This window comes from Enhydra lutris, unplaced genomic scaffold (genome assembly GCF_002288905.1).
Source record: "Enhydra lutris kenyoni isolate GAN:26980312 unplaced genomic scaffold, ASM228890v2 scaffoldscaffold2, whole genome shotgun sequence".
NCBI classification, from domain to species: Eukaryota; Metazoa; Chordata; class Mammalia; order Carnivora; family Mustelidae; genus Enhydra; species Enhydra lutris.
The window spans coordinates 42,243,320-42,264,893 of NW_019154086.1; the positions used below are offsets into that span (position 1 = coordinate 42,243,320).

General features: G+C 39.7%; 1 protein-coding gene across 1 annotated transcript in view; it reads left to right on the top strand.

The window, feature by feature from the left end:
• LOC111149575 (phospholipid scramblase 4) overlaps positions 1–7,835 on the top strand; it is a 45,286-nt gene extending 37,451 nt beyond the window's left edge. The window contains exons 6-10 of the mRNA XM_022506691.1: positions 136–178; positions 1,158–1,384; positions 3,803–3,964; positions 5,282–5,440; positions 6,311–7,835. Of these exons, the coding sequence (XP_022362399.1) occupies positions 136–178; positions 1,158–1,384; positions 3,803–3,964; positions 5,282–5,440; positions 6,311–6,358 (639 nt within the window). The 3' untranslated portion in view covers positions 6,359–7,835. The remainder of the gene's footprint in view (positions 1–135; positions 179–1,157; positions 1,385–3,802; positions 3,965–5,281; positions 5,441–6,310) is intronic.
• Positions 7,836–21,574: the final 13,739 nt, after the last annotated feature.

Genomic DNA, 21,574 nt, shown 5'->3' on the forward strand with positions numbered 1-21,574 from the left:
CATTCAATTTCAAAAAGATATCTTGGTATCAATTAATACATTCTTGTACCTATCTCATCAGCTTCTTTTCTAACACTGATTTGATTTAATTATGTTATTTCTATTTTTCTTAATTTCTTTGTTCTATCCCAACAGTTGGACAACATACACGTCCTTCAGCATTTTGAGCCTCTGGAAAGTATGTATAATTTCATAATGTTCAGCAGTATTTGAATCAGGTGGAAATTTGCATCACCCCATATCTAGTTCCTTATTAATATAGATCATTTCTTAATGGTTCAAAGAGAAAAGACTCTTCTTTTACTCTTTCTTCAAGAAAGTATAAAGGGAATTATTTTGTATAATTGTATCTATTTATGTATCATACCTAATAAGTTCTTAGGCTTGAAAAGACGTTTTATCTGGTCACTCCCCTCCCCCAACACTCTTGTTCTGCATATTCATCTTTCATGGAAAAGGAAAAGAAGGAGCCAAGAGACTAAATGAGTTAGCCAGGGGCACAACAGTCAGCTAATCAGTGGTAGAGCTGGAAATAGAATTTAAATTTGCTAAATTCTGGTCCACTGCCCTTGGTTTAGAAATAAAAAGAAATCACAGTAAACATACTGTTTGATCTCAGTTCGTCGTCACTGGATTCCTGATCTTCACTTTGCCACCAGATCTGCACATTCATTTGACCACCACACAGAGCCTCAGAGCTTCCTTGGTTCATTTTATTATTTGCAATTAGGAATGACTCTGACCGTCTCAGTATATTTCTTGAGCTGACTACTTGATGGTAAAATGTATAATTTCATTTAAATGGTTTTATAATTAAAGTCTTCTAAATTCGGGTATTCCAGGAATATAGTTTTAGTCTTTGCATTTATGTGGAAAAGTTTAAAAATCATTTTATACTACCTCCTTAAAAGAAATGTTTTAGATTACTAAAATTACTAAATACGTATTTAGATACGTACTAAATACGTAATCAAAATTACTAAATACGTATTGGGTGTCTGAATTATTTTGGTGACCTAATCAGTTGTAATATTTCACTTTAAATTTTTAAAAAGCTATTTTGCTTTAATCCCCTAAGAAATACTACAGAAGGACTTCTTGAGGCCCATTTTAACTGCTTCTAATTTAAAGTGTCTTTCTCATTTTATTTTTTTTAGTGATGACATCTTTTGAAACCAATAATAGATATGATATTAAAAACAATCTGGACCAAATGGTTTACATCGTAACTGAAGACACAGACGACTTTACCAGAAATGCTTATCGGACTCTAAGGCCCTTCGTCCTCCGGGTCACTGACTGTATGGGCCGAGAAATCATGACAATGCAGAGACCTTTCAGATGCACCTGCTGTTGCCTCTGTTGTCCCTCTGCCAGGCAAGAGGTCAGAGAATGCAGGTCTTATCCCTGGTTTCTTCCTGATCCAAGTCTTCACAGCATGCTTGTGCTCCTTCCAGAATGACACAGGAGGGGATTTTCACTGGCTCTGATGATCAGAATGAAAGAAGAGAGTGGGGGGGGGGGGGCAGGCTACATTGTGTCATGCAAGGAAAAACTAAGAGGGCTTTTTCTTGTGGATTCTTGCCTTCCAGTGCTAGTTGGGGGGTCAAGCACAAATTAGGGTTATTTATTCAGTGACCATAATTCTGTCAGTTGTGTCTAATGAATTGGAAATGTATTTATGACCTAAAACAGAAGTCGCACACATTTGTTTAAATGTAGTTACGTATCTGCAGATAAGATGTCGCTAGACATCATCGAATACTTTTAGAATTGGAGGAGACCTTGGATGACTTTACGCCCAAGCCAGTCCACACTTGCCACAGATAAAGAAGGGGTGGCTCAGAAAGATGAAGTGCCTGGTGAGGTTACAGTCCCCTGAGGGCCGGACCTACAGAGCAGGCGTTCTGAGTTACAGTTGGGTTCCTTGTCTACAACCCATGTGGCTCTAGGAAGGCTGTTTGCTGCAGGGAAAGAAGCAGCTTTAGTGACAGGTCCACCAGAATTTTGAATTCCAGATATGTCACCTACTTAAATTGTGCAATTTACTTAACTTCTTTGGGCCTCAGTGCTCTGGTACATAAATATGCGTGACAATACCCCATAGGATTCCTGGGATATTTTAAAGACATAGTAAGTGCCAGCACATACTAAATGTTAATTTATTTACAACCTTTTCTGTGTTTTGATTTCCTATAAGATGGAGGTAATAATAGCACCTGTAAACAGGATTGCTTTGAGGATTAAGTAGTAAATAAATGTTAACTGTTCATTACAGTACCTGGCAGATAGTACAGTGCTCAGGGAACGTTGTTCCCAGGTGTCTTCCTCCTCTATCATTACTGTTTTTGTAATAATGGCCTGATAGTTGAGATGAATCTTCACCTTTAATTCTTAGTCCTTTGGGATATACTAGGAATTCTTCATATTCATGAGTTGGGTTTTCTTCTCAAATGAATTTTTTTTTAAAGATTTTATTTATTTATTTGACAAAGAGAGACATAGTGAGAGAGGGAATGCAAGCAGGGGGAGTGAGAGTGGGGGAAGCAGGCTTACCGCTGAGCCAGAGCCTGACACAGGGCTCCATCCTGGGACCCTGGGATCATGACCTGAGTCGAAGGCAGATGCTTAATAGACTGAGTCACCCAAGCGCCCTTCAAATAAATCTTTTAAGTAATTTATTTGTATACAGTTTTGTGGGGTTTTTTTTTTTTTTTAGCTCTTAGGCCTATACTTGTATAAGATCTTAATGCTAGGCAGCTATCAAATGTGTATGCTTATGTATATGTGTGAATGTATATATATGAACAGTTATATCTTTTTTAAAACATTGTATCTTGACTTGACAGTTCATGAAGCTATGTGGTACTGCCCCATGCTGAGATCTAGTGGACTCAAAACTCTTAGAAAACTATATATGACACCAGAAAAGCTACCAGTAGAACTTTAACTCTGGGCTTTTACTAAATAATTTAATTTTGTGACTCTTGTTATTAATAAATATGAAGATCTTAGTTCTTCACAAAGGAATATTGTAAAGATGTTTAGCTAAAACAGGGCCATGGACAATTTTGAAACTCTTTTTAAAATGGCTTTATAGGGGCTCCTGGGTGACTCAGTAGGTTAGATGTCTGCGTTCAGCTCAGGTCATGATCCTGGGGTCTGGGATCCAGTCCCATATCAGGCTCTCTGCTCAGTGAGGAGCCTGCTTCTCCCTCTCGCTCTGCTGCACTCTCTGTCAAATAAATAAACAAATAAAATGGCTTTATATATTCACTCACACATTCTGTTGTTTTCACAATATTCAGTTTTCAGAATGCCTCTTTCTGTTTTCTCTTATAATTTTCTTGTCTGAGATTCAAATCTAAGATGTTACCTTGCTACTTTGTCATGAATTGTGCCAGAAGACGTGAGACACCTAGAGCCGAGACAAAGAACGTTACTACAGCACAGTAAACAGCATGAGTGCCATGAGCAGTATGTGGGGTCAGTCCCCTTGCTTCCAAGGTCTATAGGGTTGAATCAGAGGAGCCCAAGCAGGTGCTGCATACAGCTGAGCAATACTGAGCTTCGAGAACTGTCCTTTATGGCAAGCAGTCCTTTTGTTCCCATGGGAAAGGTGACCTCAGCTCTCAAGGCTATTCTCACCTACAGCCATAAGAGCGAACCTGGGTAAAATGGAAGACTCTCTACCAGTAACATTGTTTCTAGTCCTTGAAAGACTTCAGAGCACATCTAGGTGGTGTGTCCACATATACGTTGGTGCATAGCTTCCTCCCCTCTGTCACTTCCTCATTTGCAGCTGGAGGTACAGTGTCCTCCCGGTGTCACCATTGGCTTTGTTGCGGAACACTGGAACCTGTGCAGGGCAGTTTACAGCATCCAGAATGAGAAGAAAGACAATGTGATGAGAGTGCGCGGGCCATGTTCAACCTACGGCTGTGGTTCGGATTCGGTTTTTGAGGTAAACAAATGTAAAAATGACAATTTTACTATTTTTCTACATGTACTAACAGACCTGGGAATGAGTTGGTTTCAGATTATGTTTTCATGTGAATGAATAAAACAGAATGAGGAAAGGGTTATTGGTTGACATCAAATCATTTTCAATGTATTGTTCGTGGATTGCTTACAGTTTTCCAAAGTGTGAGCTACTTTTTTTATGATTTCAGTGTTTGATAAAGATAAGAAGAAACCATTTAAAACACTAAACCTGAAAGTAAATAGCCCAACTGAATCCATTTCTTTCTTCTTGGTTAGATTTAATTAACCATTTTTACCAACGATTTGCAGGATTGGGATGTAGGTCCTGAGTGATGAAAGTACCCCACATATCACAGGACATTTGGAGTACCCCGAGATTGTACATATTGTTTATTTGCATGGTAGAAATTGTCTGTGTCCTTATGAGATAGGATAACACTGATAACAAGGATAAAACTCATAATAGGTTATATTTTCTCAGAAAAATGAAAAATCCTCTTGTTTTGCCTCTATCCCAGTGACTCCAAAATGAGTGCCTATTATCTTACAAATCTGACAAAGGAGATTCCTAGAAATATTTCCTGAGCTTCTTAGAGAATCCTTCTTGAATGCCTTGCAATTTCGGCAAGCCTCATTATCTAAATTTGCTCATTCATATATTTCCTATGACACCCAATAAACTCTTTTTTTAGTTAAGTATTGCTTATTTATTAAAAGACCATTGTAGAGAAATAGAAAATATAGATAAGCCAGATTTTAGGGACAGGTGTATAGGGTCATTTTGATCACCCAAAGTTAGTATTTGGGTATTGTCCCTCTGGCAAGAGTCAGAATCCCCCTTTTGGAAGCTGAAGCCCCTCGGAATTCTTACATGCTTTAAGAAGACAGGGTGGATTTGGCACACAGAAACTTGAATGATCATTTGAAGTTTGTGAAGTACATAGAACCATGCTTCCTTACTTTTGCTTATGTGTTTCCCTAGACTGTAGAGACTCCTTCCCAATTCCCACCCTTTACTGTATGAAAAAGAACTTCAGAATCAATTCAAATCATGCCTCATTTGAGGATGAAGAAAGATCACCAGCCCCAAAACTGTCAGATATACCCCAGCTCAGTTATTAACCAGTTGCAAGACACTTAAGCCTTCTTGGCCATGATTCCCTATTACTTTACAGTAATTTATTACTTCCTGTCCTGTATTTATGCTATGGCAGTACAAGCTGCTTCTAAGTAGAAGAGTGAAATATATATTATAATATTTTTCAGTCATCCTAAAGTCACATTCTTATCTTTCTAGGTCAAATCCCTTGATGGCATGTCCAGCATCGGCAGTATTATTAGGAAGTGGAACGGTCTCTTATCAGCAATGGGGGACGCTGACCACTTTGAAATTCACTTCCCGTTAGACCTGGATGTGAAGATGAAAGCCATGATTTTTGGAGCTTGCTTCCTCATTGTAAGTCTTGCTTTTGAGTTGTCTTGAGAGAATCACTCTTTATGATGAGATGCAGTTATAGTGTAAGAGAAAGGCAGTAAACTTTGAAACTAGGACAGTGTCTGTCTCTACCGCTGACTAGTTGTGTATTTTGCAAAGCGGTTAGCACTTTCAGGCCTCATTTGCCTTACCTATAAAATGGAGGTAAAAATACTTACGTTGTTCAGGGCACTGAACGTGAGCTATCATAGGAGTAGGGGGGCCAGAAGAGTACTTGGAGAATATGGGGCATCCAATGGGTATACTTGTCCTCATTGCATGTTGTTTGTCTTTTCCATTACTTAAAGATGCCTAGCCAATGACTTCTTAATGAAATCAATAACCCAAAGCTGATGTCCCTTCCCCCCACCCCGCTACCTCTCTGTCAGTGGGCTCCTTGGTATTGTATCTTCCTTCGATTTATTTAGGTACAGTTCCCTTGCTGTAACCCTGACTGATCAGTGGTTACGTGGAAATAAAATGGATATATTTACCTTCAAAATGTAGCTAACATATTGCAGTTAGTATATTTAACGTATTTAATATTGATTGTCCAGTTTTTCTTCCTTTTAACAATGAAGATTTTGTTAATCGGAATCCCCAAAGGGAGATATTATTGGCTACCAACAGTTCCAAGTCTGTAATTGCTGGTCTTCATATTAGGTCCTTTTTATAAAGGTTTTATTAGATTTATTTATTCTTAATTAGAATCAGGGGCACCTGATAAATTATGAGGATAATACTTCATGCTTTGCATCTAATTATGTATGTATCTATATACATACAGTTATCTTTCTCTATATATAATATATATATAAATATATGTATCTATAATTATTTTTCTAATTTCAGGACTTCATGTATTTTGAAAGGTCTCCACCACAACATTCATCAAGATAGATGGACACAGCAAATCAGCAATTATGGCTAATAAAAAAAGTAGAAAATTGAATCGGGCTTGTAATCCCCTGAATTATTTGCAATTATATGTGTCTGCTTCTGCAGGTTTTTTTCACTGGGTATTAGCTCTAACAGGCTAAGAGTGTAAGAGCAAGAATACAATCTAAACATGTTTCAGTTGATTTTATCTGTCCATTTGTCCTCTGGTAGACTAGGCGTTCACCTTGAAAAAGCTATGACTCAATAACCAGGTAAACACATTACAGTAAGCTTGAAAACACTTTACCATGACATAAGGGAAAACGAATCCCAGAGCTCTCACATTAATAGGTCATGAAATGGTGAGCTTTTTAGAGCAATCTTTGAGATAGAGTAATAAAGCTTTTATCCCTAACCCTGTCCTCCCTCTCCTACCTCTTGTCCTGTTACTGGAGACAAATTTGGTTCCAGGTGAAAAGAATGATACTCTTGATCTTTAAAAACAAAAAGGAAGACAGACAGAAACACTATGTGTTTATTGTACAAGGAAACATTTACTTGTGCATATGTGTCAAAACCCTGTTTTGCAAGTTTCTAAGTTTCCTTGGAAATTTTCATTTTTTTACCAAATAAAACATTTTTTTTTTAATCATAAGATTTGTATTTTCCATGCATACTCCCTCATTCATCAGCATGGTCAGTCAGTACCTGCCTGTATATGGAGTCAGGGTCAGACTCTCAGGAAAAGAGGTGTGACAAGGGCTACAGCCAGTCTAGATCTCTGAGCATCTTAGAGATATGAGCACCCTTATAAGGAGGTTGCATGTAATCTGTTTCATCTCTCTTGGTCACAAATGCCTTATATGTAAAATATGTTTGGCCAAATCTCTAAGATTGCCTTTTGAACCTTTGTTTCTCATTTGATGTAACACAGAGAAGATAATTGTTTTTTCTTTTTTAACCTTCCAAGAAGATCCCTGATAACCACTATGTTTTTTTAATAGCAAGAGTTAGGGTTTTGTTCCTAAATTTTGAAATGTGACATTCTGTGTAGCACTTTGGAAAAGCAAAACCTCTAAATCTTGATGTTGTTTAATATTTCTTAGCTGCTTTTAATTTAGATGATAAATCTGTATCTATGCAAAGAAAAGAATAAAACACAGCAAACATGCTGCTTCTCTGTGAACTGTAGCTGACCAGTAAAATTATGTAGGATCACCATAGTTAAAGTATGTACTTGTTTTTATTATCTATTTAAAAGCATAGTGTATTAGTGAATAAACTCTAATGAGTCAACCTGCCTCTTTTGCATTTTACCTTCCTATCTGGACATGGACTGTGTTCTTTCAACACAGCCAGTATTTTGAATGAAATGTATTCTTCTTGTTAAGTAAAACAAGCCTGAGTGTTCTCCAATGGGATTATTCAGAGATGAGGGCGTTTGCCCATAGTTCCTCTTGAAGTCAAAGAAAGGTGCTTCATTTTTAAATTATATTTATCTTTTCATAGTAAAGTTGTTTTACTCAGTTTCTGGTAATTTTTATTTTTAGGTGCTACTACTAGCTTTTTCTTAAAAAAAAGTAAAATTGCTGCTTTCTAAAAAAATAATTATATTTGAAAGTATAATTGCAGTCTTAGACGTATATATTATTTCTTATAATAATGTTTGACATTTTATGTATGAAATCAGACAAATAGTACTGAGAAAGTTTATCTCTATAAACCTTCTTTTTACTTGCCCATATTCCTACATCCCAAGACCTGCTGCATAATACTAAAAAAAAAAAAAAAAATTATTTTTAACATATTACATTTTAAATTTCTGCTTATAGTTTTTGTGGTATTAAGTTGTCTCTTACAGTTATAATTCCACTTTCTTTAAAAGTAGTATTATGTATCTTGGGGTGCCCGGGTGGCTTAGCTGGTTAAGCATCTGCTTTTGGCTCGGGTCATGATTCTGAGGGTCCTAGGATCGAGCCCTGCATGGGGCTCCCTACTCACCAGGGAGCCTACTTCCCCCTTCCCTCTGCTGCTCCCCCTGCTTATGGTCATTCACTCTCCCAAATAGATCGATAAAATCTTTAAAAAAAAAAAAAGGTAATGCAATGTGTCTTATATTTTTATACCATGGTTTCTATGTATGTCTTAATGGTATTTCATTGTGTAAAATTGATCAGATTGACTAAAAACAAAAACTTCTCTGAAATTTGTGTGTTTTCGTGCTTCATATTGTTTTTGGCTTTTAAATAAATATAATCTGGTTTATAGTAAAATACTGTTCTATTTTTTGACTTGGGATTGAGTCTTTGTTGTAGACAGAATGCTTGTATCCCTCCCCACACCCCAAACTTAAGAATTTACCCCAGTGTATGATGTTGGGGCAGTGTTGGGTCATGCAGGAGGAAGAGTGTCCTTATAACCTGCCAGCACCTTGGTCTTAGATTTCCCAGCTTCCAGAACAGTCAGAGAGAAATACTTGTTGTTTAAGCCACCCAGTCCACAGTATTTCCAAATGTATTCATTTGGAATACATTTATATACTATACATTTCCAAATGTATTCAGTCAGAAATTGGAGGTGCTGCTGTCCCAAATACCCAAAAATGTGGAAGCAGCACTGAACTGGGTCATGGGGAGAAGCTGGAAGCATTTTGAGTTGCATTCTAAAAAAAAAAAAAAGCCTCGATATCTTAACAGAACTTTAAAGGTGATTCTGGTGAGAGCTCCGATAGAAAAGAGAGCTGTAGAGGAAGCCTCAGTGTTCTTATAGCTAAGTAATCCTGGACAGGATGTTGGTAGAAACGTGAGCGGTTAAGGCCATTCTGATGAGGCCTCAGGTGGAAATGAGGAACCTGTTCCTGAGGAGAGGCCCTCTTCACCATAAAGTGGCAAAGAGCTTGGCTGAATTATGTTCATGCTCTCATGTTTTGTGGAACACAGAACTGGCAAGTGATGAAACTGGATGTTTAGCTGAAGCGAGTTCTAAGCAGGGTGTTGAAGGTGCAGTTAGTTCCTCTGACTTACAGTAAAATGCAAGCAGTGAGAAACGACTTACAGGCAGAATTGGCAAGCAAAAGGAAGCAGAATGTAAAGACTTGGGAAATTTTCAGCCTATCCGTATAGCAACAAATGAGAACACTGAGGGTATGGCCAAAGTACTGATAAGAAGATCAGTGTGAGCGAACCTTCTGAACAGAAGCCAGGGAACTCTTCTCCAGGACAGTGGAAGAATGACCCTGATGGCACATCAGTGGTCAACAGAGCCACCTCTCCCGTGACAGGCCTGTAATGCAAAGGCTTAGGGGGCTGAGTGGTTCAAAGGAAGGGCCTTCAATACCAATGGGAACTTTCTGCACAGTACCTGGCACTGCTTCACATGGGGGGCCCTTGCTCTCTGCACTCTCTTGCCATGTGCTTCTGCCACCCCAGCTGTGGCTCTTGTGTGCCCTGGTGTGGCATGGACTTCATTGGTCACCTGTCCAGAGAGTACAGGTCCATGTGGCCTTATCTCATGGTGCATAGGTCAAGGGGGTATGGCTGCCTTCACCTTGGCTTCAAAAGGGGCCATCTGGGCAAAACTTGGGCTTTGAACCCCAGTCCTGGAGATCCACAGGGCCCAGGTAGAGAGTCTCTGCAGGGAAGGCCATTCTGCTGAGCCCTGTGGGTGCAAGGCCATCCCAATGGGCCCAAAAGACAGAGCTTTAAGTCAAAGATTATTCTTAAGCCCTAAGATTTAATGTTGTTTGTGCTGTGTGGTCTCGGACTTACCTGGGACCTGTCACTCCTTTCTTCTTTCCTATTTCTCCTTTTAGGAATGGGAATGTCTGTCCTGTGCCTGTGCCACCATTTTATCTTGGAAACACATAATTTGTTTGGTTTTGCAGGTTCCTAGATGGAGAGGACTTTGCCTCAGGATGACTCATACCTTGATTCTTACCCCTTTCTGATTTAGATGCAACTTTGGACTTTCAGACTTTTGAGTTTGGAACAAGTTAAGACTTTTTGGCTGTTAGGATGAAATGAATGAATTTTGTCCTGACCAGGGGTGGAATGCCATCGACTGAATGTCTGTGTCTCCTAAAATTAGTATGTTGGAATCTAATCCCCTAATGTGATGTATTTAGAGATGAGACTTGGGGGATGATCAGAATGTGAGGGTGGAGCCCTTATGAATGGATTAGTATCTTTATGAAGGAGAAGGTAAGGAGCTCCCTTGCCCCTTCCGCCACATGAGGACACAGTGAGAAGATAGCCATCTGTGAACCAGGAAGTTGGCTCTTACCAGACACAGTATCTGCTGGGGCCTTGATCTTGGACTTTTTTAGAACTGCAATAAATAAATTTGCTGTTTATAAGGCATCCAGTCTATAATATTTTTGTTATAGCAGCCAAAATGGACTAAGACAGTTATTTTTTTTAACACTTTTCTTCAAAGGGATTTTTTAAGGAATTTCTTATTATATATCAGTTTCCTTCAGGATCCTTGTTTTCTTATATGTTTAATTCCAATAAAGTCATTTTTGTAGTGTTTTATAGTAGTAACTAGCTTTCTGATATAACCAAGTTATTTATAAATGCTTATTCCGATTACACTTACTTAAGACTCATTAAAATTTAGGTATGGTTTCAGCAGTAGTGTGTCATGCAGGAAAGCTGCCGGAATTTATAACTGTCAGTAAAGGATGCATTTTAAAACAATTTTAATGACAAGATTTCCCAAAAAGTATACAATAAGCTGGTTACCAGTCTAATTTTTCAACCAGCTGGATGTTAAACTAAGTTCAAGTATAGAATGAGCAGTGATTCCAGGGATAGCAGCCTGCTCTGCTGGGACAGCTGGCTGCTTTTTAGGACCTGCTGCCCCCTGCCCCAGTGTTTAAGGTTTAATTTAACTTATATTGGAAGATGCAAACTTGGAAAATCCATAGGTATGGATTTAATAAACTAAACCAAATACAACTTTTTGGCTAGTGATAACGAACACTGAAAGTGAATCTTTCCCATAATTTGGTTGACCTTCACAGAACCTGTTTCCCATTTATTTGCCTCTAGATGTCTTAGAAACCCCAGAAAAGAGAAAAACAGAATAATACATTCCAATGTAGTATGTATCAGTGAGATAGCACAGTATTATCCATGATAACACTTAGCGTGGTTAAGAATAGTACCTCTTAGGCATTCATTCAGTATCTGCGCAATGAATAACAAAGCAATCAGTGGCTATATTTTTGAAATATTTGTTATAGTAACCAGTAAAAAGTTTTACTGTTTAAAAAATATACCCTCTCTCCACTATTTCATTCTATTTGTAATTACTCTATTGAGCACCTCCTAAATTCAGGCATTGAACTATTTCTGAAGGCAGAGGGTAATGCAAAGGTAAAAAATACACAAATACTACCCTTATGGATGAGACAGACTTTTAAAGAAAATACCCATCTTTGAGCACCACATGGACATGTGTTCAATGGTATGTTGGCACATTCAGTAAAGACCATGTCCCTCGCACCATCTCAGGTGCCATCTAATGTATCTCTGTCCCCATTCAATCAGAAGGTTTAGGCTGGCTGGTTGTGTCGTTTGCCCAGGTACACTTCCTGGCACTGCTGGAGGTGAATAAGATGCATTTTACAGTCTTGTCTATAAGTTGAATACATGGTCAGTACAACTGAAAAGGTCAATTTAGCAAATTTTCATCAAGCAAAGCAGGAGTTGATTGTTTATTACAGTTAAACACAGAACCCAAGAGAGTGGTGCATCTGAGATCTTCAACAAATATTTGTCGAATGAGTGAAAATAGTTCTAATGCATGCATGACACTATGCCAGGTATTAAAGGAGACAGAAATGAAGGGTAGTCCTCTATCCCTCAGCAAGGATAAAGCCAGTAAGTATGCAATTACAGCACAGATTTAAAGAATTATTACATAAGATAAAAATTATTCTGTTTGAAAATATATTTTACTTGATTCTCACATCTGCATCATGAGATAAACATCAATACCATTTTTTCAGAGGAAGAAACTTCATCAAGAGGTAATGGCAAAAGATGGGATGCTAAGGAATTTCCCCCTCCCTGTTGTAATTGCAATGAAGGAAAATTGAAATATTGGATAAAAGGTTTCTCACATGACAGCTCCTGGAAAACAGCACAGCTCATGGAAGAGCATGGAGAGGTGCCCAGTCTCAAAGTCCCGCTAGAAATCTGATCAGGCAGTCTAATCTCCTCACTCCATTTTCCAATGGTCCAGAATGGCGTGGTGGTGCGTCTTCACTGGAGGGTGTGGCAGAGATGGGGTAGGTGCTAAGGTTGAGGTGGTGGTGGTGCCTCTTCACATACTATCTAAACAAAAAGTAAGCAGTGGATTCTAAAATATTCTGTAATTACCTTGCTTAGTGGTTGCCCATTAAACTTTCTTACAGTTCTTCGTTCTGCTGCTTCTCCACAAGGGAGCCAGTCATACGAACTCATACAACTTTGAGATGTGCAGTTGCTGGGTTTACCTCACGATTCAATTCCAGCATAGATGAATAAGAATCCAGGCACCTGTGGAGGGAAAAGAGCCTAATCATGAGACAGGGGGTATAATGTGAGCAACTAACGAACTATGATGGTGGTGGTGGTGGTGGTGGTAGCGGCCAGCTCTTTCTAGTGCTCCTATACTGCAGGTACCATTCTGATTGCATGGACTTCCTATGTACTGACTCATTCAATTCTCATGATCCTGTGAGATAAGATTACTATAAAAACCCCAGTTTTATAGATGAAATTTTTAAAAAGGGGAGGTTTAAGTATCTTACACCAAGGAACCCAACTAGCTTACGTCCACAAAACCATTATTTGACGTGGCTCCAGAGGCTACATTCTAAACCACTATGCCCTGTGCTGCTTTCATCTCTGTGCGATATGTGGTTTGTCATTGTGTGTTAACTCAGAAATATAGGAAACAGAAATAAAGGAAGATGGTGGTATGTTACCTCATGTGTTCTCTCAAGTTGAGGTTTATGATGGGACGCCCACACGGCTTCGAGGGGTTTTGTCTAAGGGTATGCTCTCTCCTAGAGATGTGCTTTTGCTTCTGCTAGTATCCCGGTGGTGTTTCTGACCGAAGACCACTTTTATGCTGTTCTGTCAGTTTGCTGCTTCCCAATGGATGTATGCATTCTAAATAGGAAAACCAAAACAATGAGGATAAGTCTTAGTTACAAATTCTCAGTGAACAATTTTTTTTTTCTTTACCTGTAGCACAAGCCTGAACAAACTTTCTCTTGAGCTCTATTTGCCAGTGGAATTTTTTTTTCTAGCTCACACTTTATACTGAAGTGTATCTCTTTGAAAGTTCCCATTCTATTGTTAGTCTCTGTTCCAGTGCTACATCTTTGCTTCAGCCCATGGCTCATCTCCCGTCTCATCTTAGCAGCTGAAATCTAAGCCACGGCCAATAAAGATTGGTAACTCTTCTCTGGGATGCCAGAGCAAGTGTCAGCCTGTGTTTAATAGTCAGAAATTTCAGATTGTGCCTGATTTTGACCTCTACTAAATTTTCTTACTCTCTTAGGAGCTGCACTTTCCATTTCCATAGCTTTTGGTTATACTTTAGCTAGACTTTGTACGCATGCTAGGTTTTAAGATGATCTTGCAATATTGCCAGCAATGGAACTGATCTATTTTTTAACAGCACATAATTTTATTATAAAATAAAATATTCAGGGGATAATGCTTTAATGTAAACACAAAATTTAAAACAATTTGAACTTTCATATTATTAGTATTTGTGTAGACCTAATCTACAACTAAATGTTTGTTTTCTATTTGAAATTATGTATATTAATTATTTTTCTATCATATTATCGAATTCCAGATTCTCTTAAAATATGTTTAATGTTTCTAATACTGTTGTTAGATAAAAAGAGATTCACCTAAAAAGGTGCCATCTCTCCTGCAATCCAGGCTCAGATAAATTTATTTTGGAAAATTATAGAAACAATCCTCGCCTTGAGTAGTTTTAACATGTTTGCTCAAATTGTCTTAGCTAATAGTTATTCAACATAATTTATTTGAGTTTTAATTCTTTTCATTATAACTGTTAGAAACAAATAGAAATTGGTTTTTTGGGTTTTGTGTTTTGTTTTGTTTTGTTTTAGAATTCTTGACTATGAAGGAATAGGCCCATAGAGAGAGACTGAGAGAAGCAATTTGAATGACAAAATAATTCTCTGATTTTGCCCCCCAACCCTTGTTAGTCTACTATAGGGAGCAGCACCAGCTCATGGGCTCTTCAGTAAACTCGGCTCATTGTTTTTTTCTTCAGCCAAGAATATATTGGTACTAATCTAGAACTTTTAATAAATAGAATCAAGGGATTTTGGAGTTAAAGGGGCATTAAGGACTGTCTACTCTACACTCTATGGTATAAATGAAGAAACTGAGAGAGGCCCAGATAGTGCCCAAAGTTACACCATGAATTCGTACTTAGAACCAAAAGTAAAAGTACAGATCTCCACTTATATTCCAGTTTCCTTCCACCGCACCAAAAATTTAACAGTGATTTAAAAACATTGTGATGCAACATCTTTCATAACATTGGAATCTTAGCAATAAAAAAAAAAACTGTTTCAAATTGTTCTAATGTTCTAAATCATTTTTTAAAGTTGAAATTGATTTTATTAATATGTTCTCTCTCCCCTCCAAACTTTGTCCCCCAAATAAATATCCCCTCATTTGAAGGGGTGGGGGGGCATCTTAGGGCCAGTCCCCTAGCATTAGGAACCGGTGCCTAATCCCTCAGGCTGAGGGGCTGGGGTGGAATTTCGGTACATCTGAGAGGGTGGGGCCTGGCGGTGTGCCTGTCCCTTGTGTCAACCTGGCCCTCAAGCCTTGGGCGTGGTGTTGGAGGCGGAGGCCTTGTGCGAATGCTGAGGTTTCTTAGTGTCAACTGTCTGGTGTGAGCCAGCGCAGGTCTCCTTTTCTATGCTGGAACCAGAGACAGGGTAGTCGCAGACCCTCTAAGGCTCCTCTGAGCAGAGACCCAGGCCTCACAAAGGTCATACCCGCCCCCATTCTTCCGCACCGCTGTTTGGTAGAGTCTGGCTTTGGCTGTCTGGAGGGCAGACTGAGGGGCAGGGGCTGGCTCCTGATGAAAGAATGAATGGATGGATGATGAAATGGGTGGGGCCTCCTGCTGGCCGGCGCGCGGGACAGTCCCTGTCCTTTCTGTAAGGCACTCCCTCCGGCCTCCTGGATGGGACTAGTAAACTTCACTTTCCTGCAGCACCAGCTCCAGACCAAGAAGCCAGAAAGCAGTCCCACCCAGCGGGAGGGCTAGGCTACCTCCCCACCCCACCCTCTCTCGCTACAAGATGGGCCACAGCAGCGGGATGGAAGTGTAGTCGCGCACTGAAAGTTCTCCTACACCAATCCGAGCGGCCGTGCAACGCTGCTTCTGCGATCAAGAGCAGCAGTAGCTGAATCCTGCACATAGCTGCTTGTGTGTGTGTGTGTGTGTGTGTGTGTGTGTCAGAAAAGCAAGGACAGATGCCCCAAAGCGTGGCTAAGGAGTACACAGGACGGCAAATATCTTAAAGCAGGTTTGCATTCTCCCCTACGCGAAGGAACGCAGGGAGTTAGTCTTGGGATAAGGGAGGAGCAGGATGTTTGGGCTAGCAGTCTCCAGGTGCAGAAAGGAGGGACTGAGGGTCACATCCTTTCATAGCTCCTAGCTTATGCCCCGTCCCTGGGCATCGTGTGTCATGGAGATGGTGGGATCCTGCCCCAACCCGGCCATTGCGTTCAATAGCCCGAGAACAGGAATGCGGCTTACCTTTCAGCTGCTTGCACAGTTACTCCTTAGGGCTTGCAATGTATTTTCTTAAGAATAACTCCACAGGAAGCTGGAGGGGCTGCGGAGAAGCCCAGGCAGAAGGCACTGTGAAGTCGCTGGCGGGGCATGACGTGCAGTCCGTGAACTTGCGTAGGTCTGCACTCCAGGAGCTGTCCCGAGGGCTGGGCTGGTGCCTGGCACCTGCTCCTGGGCGGAGGCGCTCAGGAGCGCCCGCTCCAGTCCCAGCACCAGGAGCTGCAGGAACAGCGCGAGCCTCGGGCTTGGAACCATGGTACGGATCTGGCGGCCGCTGCCCTCTGTGTTCTAATGTTCCAACGCGGTTTTAAGTACATACTTATAGTCTACCTCAATAAACCAGAGTAATTTCACAGTCTAACTATACAGAGGAAACTAAATTACCGTCTTACAACAGCAACAGAAATACTTAAATTGTTTACGTCGTGGGGAACATAGAAGTTTATGTATTCATCCATTCATCCATTGATACAATGATGGACATGTGTATATGCATATTTATTTGTGTATATATGTACTTGTAAAAGGCCATTATTTGTTTGCTAGATTTTCCTGCTTTGAAGAACCGTTATTGTCAGTTCAAAAGGAGTGTCAGTCCAGCAAAGACAATGAGGCCATTACCCTAAGTAGGGAAACCTAATACAGCTAATGAGAAATTGAGCACACGCTTGCCTAGATGGGACCTAATGTAGCTTCATGATGGCCTGACAGGTGGCATACAGATGACATGGTTTGATGGGGAATATTTTATTCAGGAATCAGGCATACAAGTTGACAGCTATATTCCTGTCAGATTTCAGTGTCTATTTTATTCCCTTCGATTGCTTTGCTATTATTTTCTCTACTAGTAAAAATTTTCTGTTTTTCTCTGCATTTCATATGTTTGCATATCTCTCCCCATTCCATTTGGTTTTGTGATTTTCTGTTTATGACATGTTCATGCCACTGGTTTGAGATGTGGTCATGAGACCTGCCTGACATGAAAATCAGGGAGAACTTACACTGTTTTCTTTACTGATAGCTCTGTAACTTTCAAAGGGAAACTATATATTGCTGGTGTTTTGAGAGATTACTTTGTGAATGAAACCACTTGCAAGATAGACACAGAAAGGAAATACAAAGTATTTTTATTCTGATAAGGCTATTTTAAGGACATGTGGTGTTCTTTGCAGCAAAGGTTTACAGAATGGTGTAGAATCAGAATTACCCTCTCTGTCTCAGGCAGAGCTAGAAAACCAGAGTGATCCCTGGTAGAAGCTTGTCCCTGTAAAACATACCCCAAAGAGGAGCTAGGAATGTGTGCCTTCTGCAAGATAAGCTGCCTCCCCAAAGAGACCCAAAAAGAGTAGACTGAGACACTTCGGCCCAGTTCCTTTTTCCAACTCAGTGGCTGGGTTAGTCGCTCCTACTCTCTGAGGCCAGTGCATGAGAGGATGGAACAGCCAGGAGTGCTAAGGCCACTGCCATTACATGGGGGATGTCCAGACGGGAATATAATTGTGGTAGAGGTTGTCTGGTCCTCTCCTATCTCTCTTCCCCTTCTCCCCTTATGTTATATAGCTCCCAATTTCAGTGATTCACAGTGAAGCCTGGAAGAAACACAGCATTTCCCTGAAGTGGTGACATGACAAAGTTCTAGTCCATTAAAAGTGAAATAATTGACACATATCATTTGTTTCTCATTGATCCTCTCCCCCTCCCTTTATGCTTGGCCTAAGAAAATCAGATCAAGGCTTTGACAGTGGATACCTCTGGAAAGTAGAATTGGGTGAGTCATCTTTATTTTACATGCTCCTTTATTGCTTGAATTTATTATAATAAATATTAATTTCATAATGTAAAATATTAAACATAAACTTTTAACTGTTTCCTATAGTTGTACTCTCTCGCATGCCATATTTTAGTCTCTAATTTAGGACTTTCTCACTTTTGAGGGAACAGCATTCATTGGGAGCTTTTCCTAAATCTCATCATAGGGAACCCATCCCTCTTCCCTGTTCCCCCCCATTTATTTGCTCTGGGGTCAGATCTGGGTATGGGTACTTTCCAAAAGTCTCTTAGGTCTTTGTTGTTTGTAGTGCAGGGTGAGAACCATTGGACATCAGTCACCAACTCCTCACCGGAGCACATTAGTGTCACCTGGAATGCTTTGAAAAATCTTATGCCCTGATTATATTTCCGAGCAAAATCACCAGAATCTGGAGTTCCTCAGATGGTTGCAAGGTGCAGCTAAGTTTGGAAACAGCTGTTACTGCCCAAAAAACTCTTGGAAACTTCTTTCCAATTTGTAAGCAAGCTGATAAAATAAGCTTTGTTGTTTTATCTATGTCTTAGCCAAATGAATCGAGTTTTTAGGTGAAATACAGGATGCCTGGTTAAATTCAAATTGCAAATATTAATTTTTAGTAGAAGATCATCCCATGCAATGTTTGACTTGCACCCATAAAAAAATATTCATTGCTTATAAGAAAATCACATTTAATTGGGCTACCTGTGTTTTTACTTGTGAAATCTGGCAACCTTACAAGCAAAGTAAAAACAGTACTCCAAAAATCACTGAAGGATACTATAGACTTCTCTGTATGTAAAGGAGCTTTAAGAAGATTGAATACTTGGGGTCCCTGGGTGGCTCTGTCGGTTAAGCTGCTGCCTTGGGCCTGGGTCATGATTCCAGGGTCCCGGGATCCAGAGTCCTCACTGGGCTCCTTGCTTAGCAGGGAGTCTGCTTCTCCCTCTGTCCCTCCCCCTGCTCATGCTCTCTCTCTCTCTCTCTCTCAAATAAAAAATTAAATTCTTAAAAAAAAAAAAAGAAGGAGAAGAAGAAGAAGAAGAAGACTGAATACTTAAGGAAGATGCGAAGAGAGATCCCCTCGCAAATGCCCAGTAAAACAATCTACAAATTGTCATTCCTTCTCTCTCTTCCCCAGTATTCCTAGATTTTATAACTGGCTCAATTCCTTTGCCAATTTCCCCTGCCCAGCTCAATGAATAAGCAAGTAACTCCCCAACCCCGCTCTTATCTCTCCCATTCCACCCTTAATCTTTCCTTCTAGCCAACTGAAGCAACCTACTTTAAGATTTTGATCATCTTTTTTTCTGAACCAGACAGAGAAGATTCTAAACCAAGGAAATGTAGAGTTGGATTGCCTTGTGTGGGGGTGAGTGTGTGTGTGTGTGTGTGTGTGTGTGTGTGCTCTTAAGACCTTCTTTTTTCTTAAAGGTATCATCCTGCTTTTATTCATGTGGGAATGTAAACTTTGGGGTATATCCTGTCAGTGTTAAACTAGGAATTTAGGTAAATGTGTCTTCTAATTGCTGCTTTCAGTGTCAGTTTCAAACATAAACCACAGACTTTCCTTCAGTAAATGGTCTATTGAAAAAGATCAAGAAGTACTCTTTTCTTTACCAACTTGAGAACTCTAATGCCTAGAATTGGTTATTAACCACACAAATCACCACTATAGATAACAAGTATACAGGAACAATGAAGGCTTACACCGTATCCGTGTCCAATATTCAGTTGGGGGTGGGGAAGCAAGTCTCCAGCAAGTATTAGATGTTTTCTGGAGAGATGTGTTTCAGAAAGAGTGTACAGGACGTTCTGGGGCCCAAACTTTGCTTTGAGCTTAGCAGCTGCCCTTGATAATTAAGTGACCTGAGGCTTGAAATGAAGCTTTTGTGCGTCTCCACTTTTCCATCTGTAAAATTGAAACGACAGACTTGTTTTGATAAGTGTTTTTTTTTCTTTTTTGATAAGTGTTTTTGTGAAAATTCCAGTGAGATAATTATTTGGCTAGGACTGGACTACTCCAAACATTAGCAATTTTACTAGGGAAAAGAAAAGAAGGAAGAGGAGGAACAGGGTTTGTTTTGCTCTGCACAAAGAAATCTAGCTGGGCTCTTCTATAGTCTTTTATACACTATCAAAGCATACTGACCCAGAAATACCCTCAAGGGATAAAAGAAATGCCAGTTAGCAGGCCAACTGTAAGCACTGATTTTCTAAGGAAAAAGAAAAGATGAAAAGGGCCAAGCCACAAGATTAGGCCCCATAGAGGCTCCTGGCATCCTGAGTGGGGATGGTGGATTTCTTAAATAATCATGTTCCCTTCTCTTAGTCAGATGGAAGCATTAAGTCATCTGATGCAAGGATGAGTCATAGACAACTTACGGGAAGATTCCCAAAGTCTGAGTGGTAAAGTAAGTGAAATGGAAAAAAAATGTGTATGGATGTCATATTTCCATATGTCTAGAGAGATTAGCCATTTAATATAAGTTCCCCTTATGAACCAGACCAAATTCTGTTTTTAGGGTTCAAGGAGACTGCATTATGTTAGGCTCTTCTAATTTTGAGTATGTGTTTATTTAGACAAGCTCTAGATTCAAGTGTACTATTACAGTTTTCATGAAAAATTTTTAAAAAATGAAACAGCATAAGGGGGCCTTGGTGGTTCAGTTGGTTGAGCATCTGACTCTTGGTTTCAGCTTAGGTCATGATCTCACGGTTGTGAGATCAAGCCCCTAGTAGCGCTCTATGCTCAGCGGGGAGTCAGCTTGAGCTTCTCTCCCTCTGCCCCTCCCTCTGTTCAGGCGTGTGCTCTCTTGAAATAAATGAATCTTTAAAGAAAAAAAATCAAACAGCACATTTAACCCTCCTAAAAAACAAACAAACAAAAAACTTAAGTAGCTCTATTATCTATCTTTATATAATTCATATGTCCAATTCTTAGACAAATTCTTTACAAACTTAACTGCCCTTATATACATATTCATTGTTAACAAGATATTTATTCTTCATAAGGACTTAGGGTGGGGTTAGTGTGGAGAATCTTCTAAGGTCTTCCTCTGTTGCTAACAACAGTTTTGGAAATCATATTTTAAAAATGACTCCCCAGCTACAAAATTCAGTCTGTACCATAAATTCTATGACTCAGTTGAATGGCTCACCACACTCACCCACTTATCTCAAATCCATTTTCAAAGATTAACCAAATTAAGTTACGCCCTTCTGAAAATCCTCCAGTAGCTTTCCATTTATCCATATGTTACGAAGCAATCTCAGTTTTCTCTCAGGGCCCTAGATCATTCTTCCCAGATCCTAAGGAAGCTTGTTCCTTTTCTTCACATTTCACCTGTTCAGAAAGGCATGCCTTGACCCCTCTGTCTAAAATATTTCCAGTCTCCCAAATCACTCTCTCCTTTATTTTATTTTATTTATTTTATTAACATATATTATTTGCCCCAGGGGTACAGGTCTGTGAATCATCAGGCTTACACATTTCACAGCACTCACCATAGCACATACCCTCCTCAATGTCCATGACCCAGCCACCCTATCCCTACCCCCCACCTCCCAGCAACCCTCAGTTTGTTTTGTGAGAT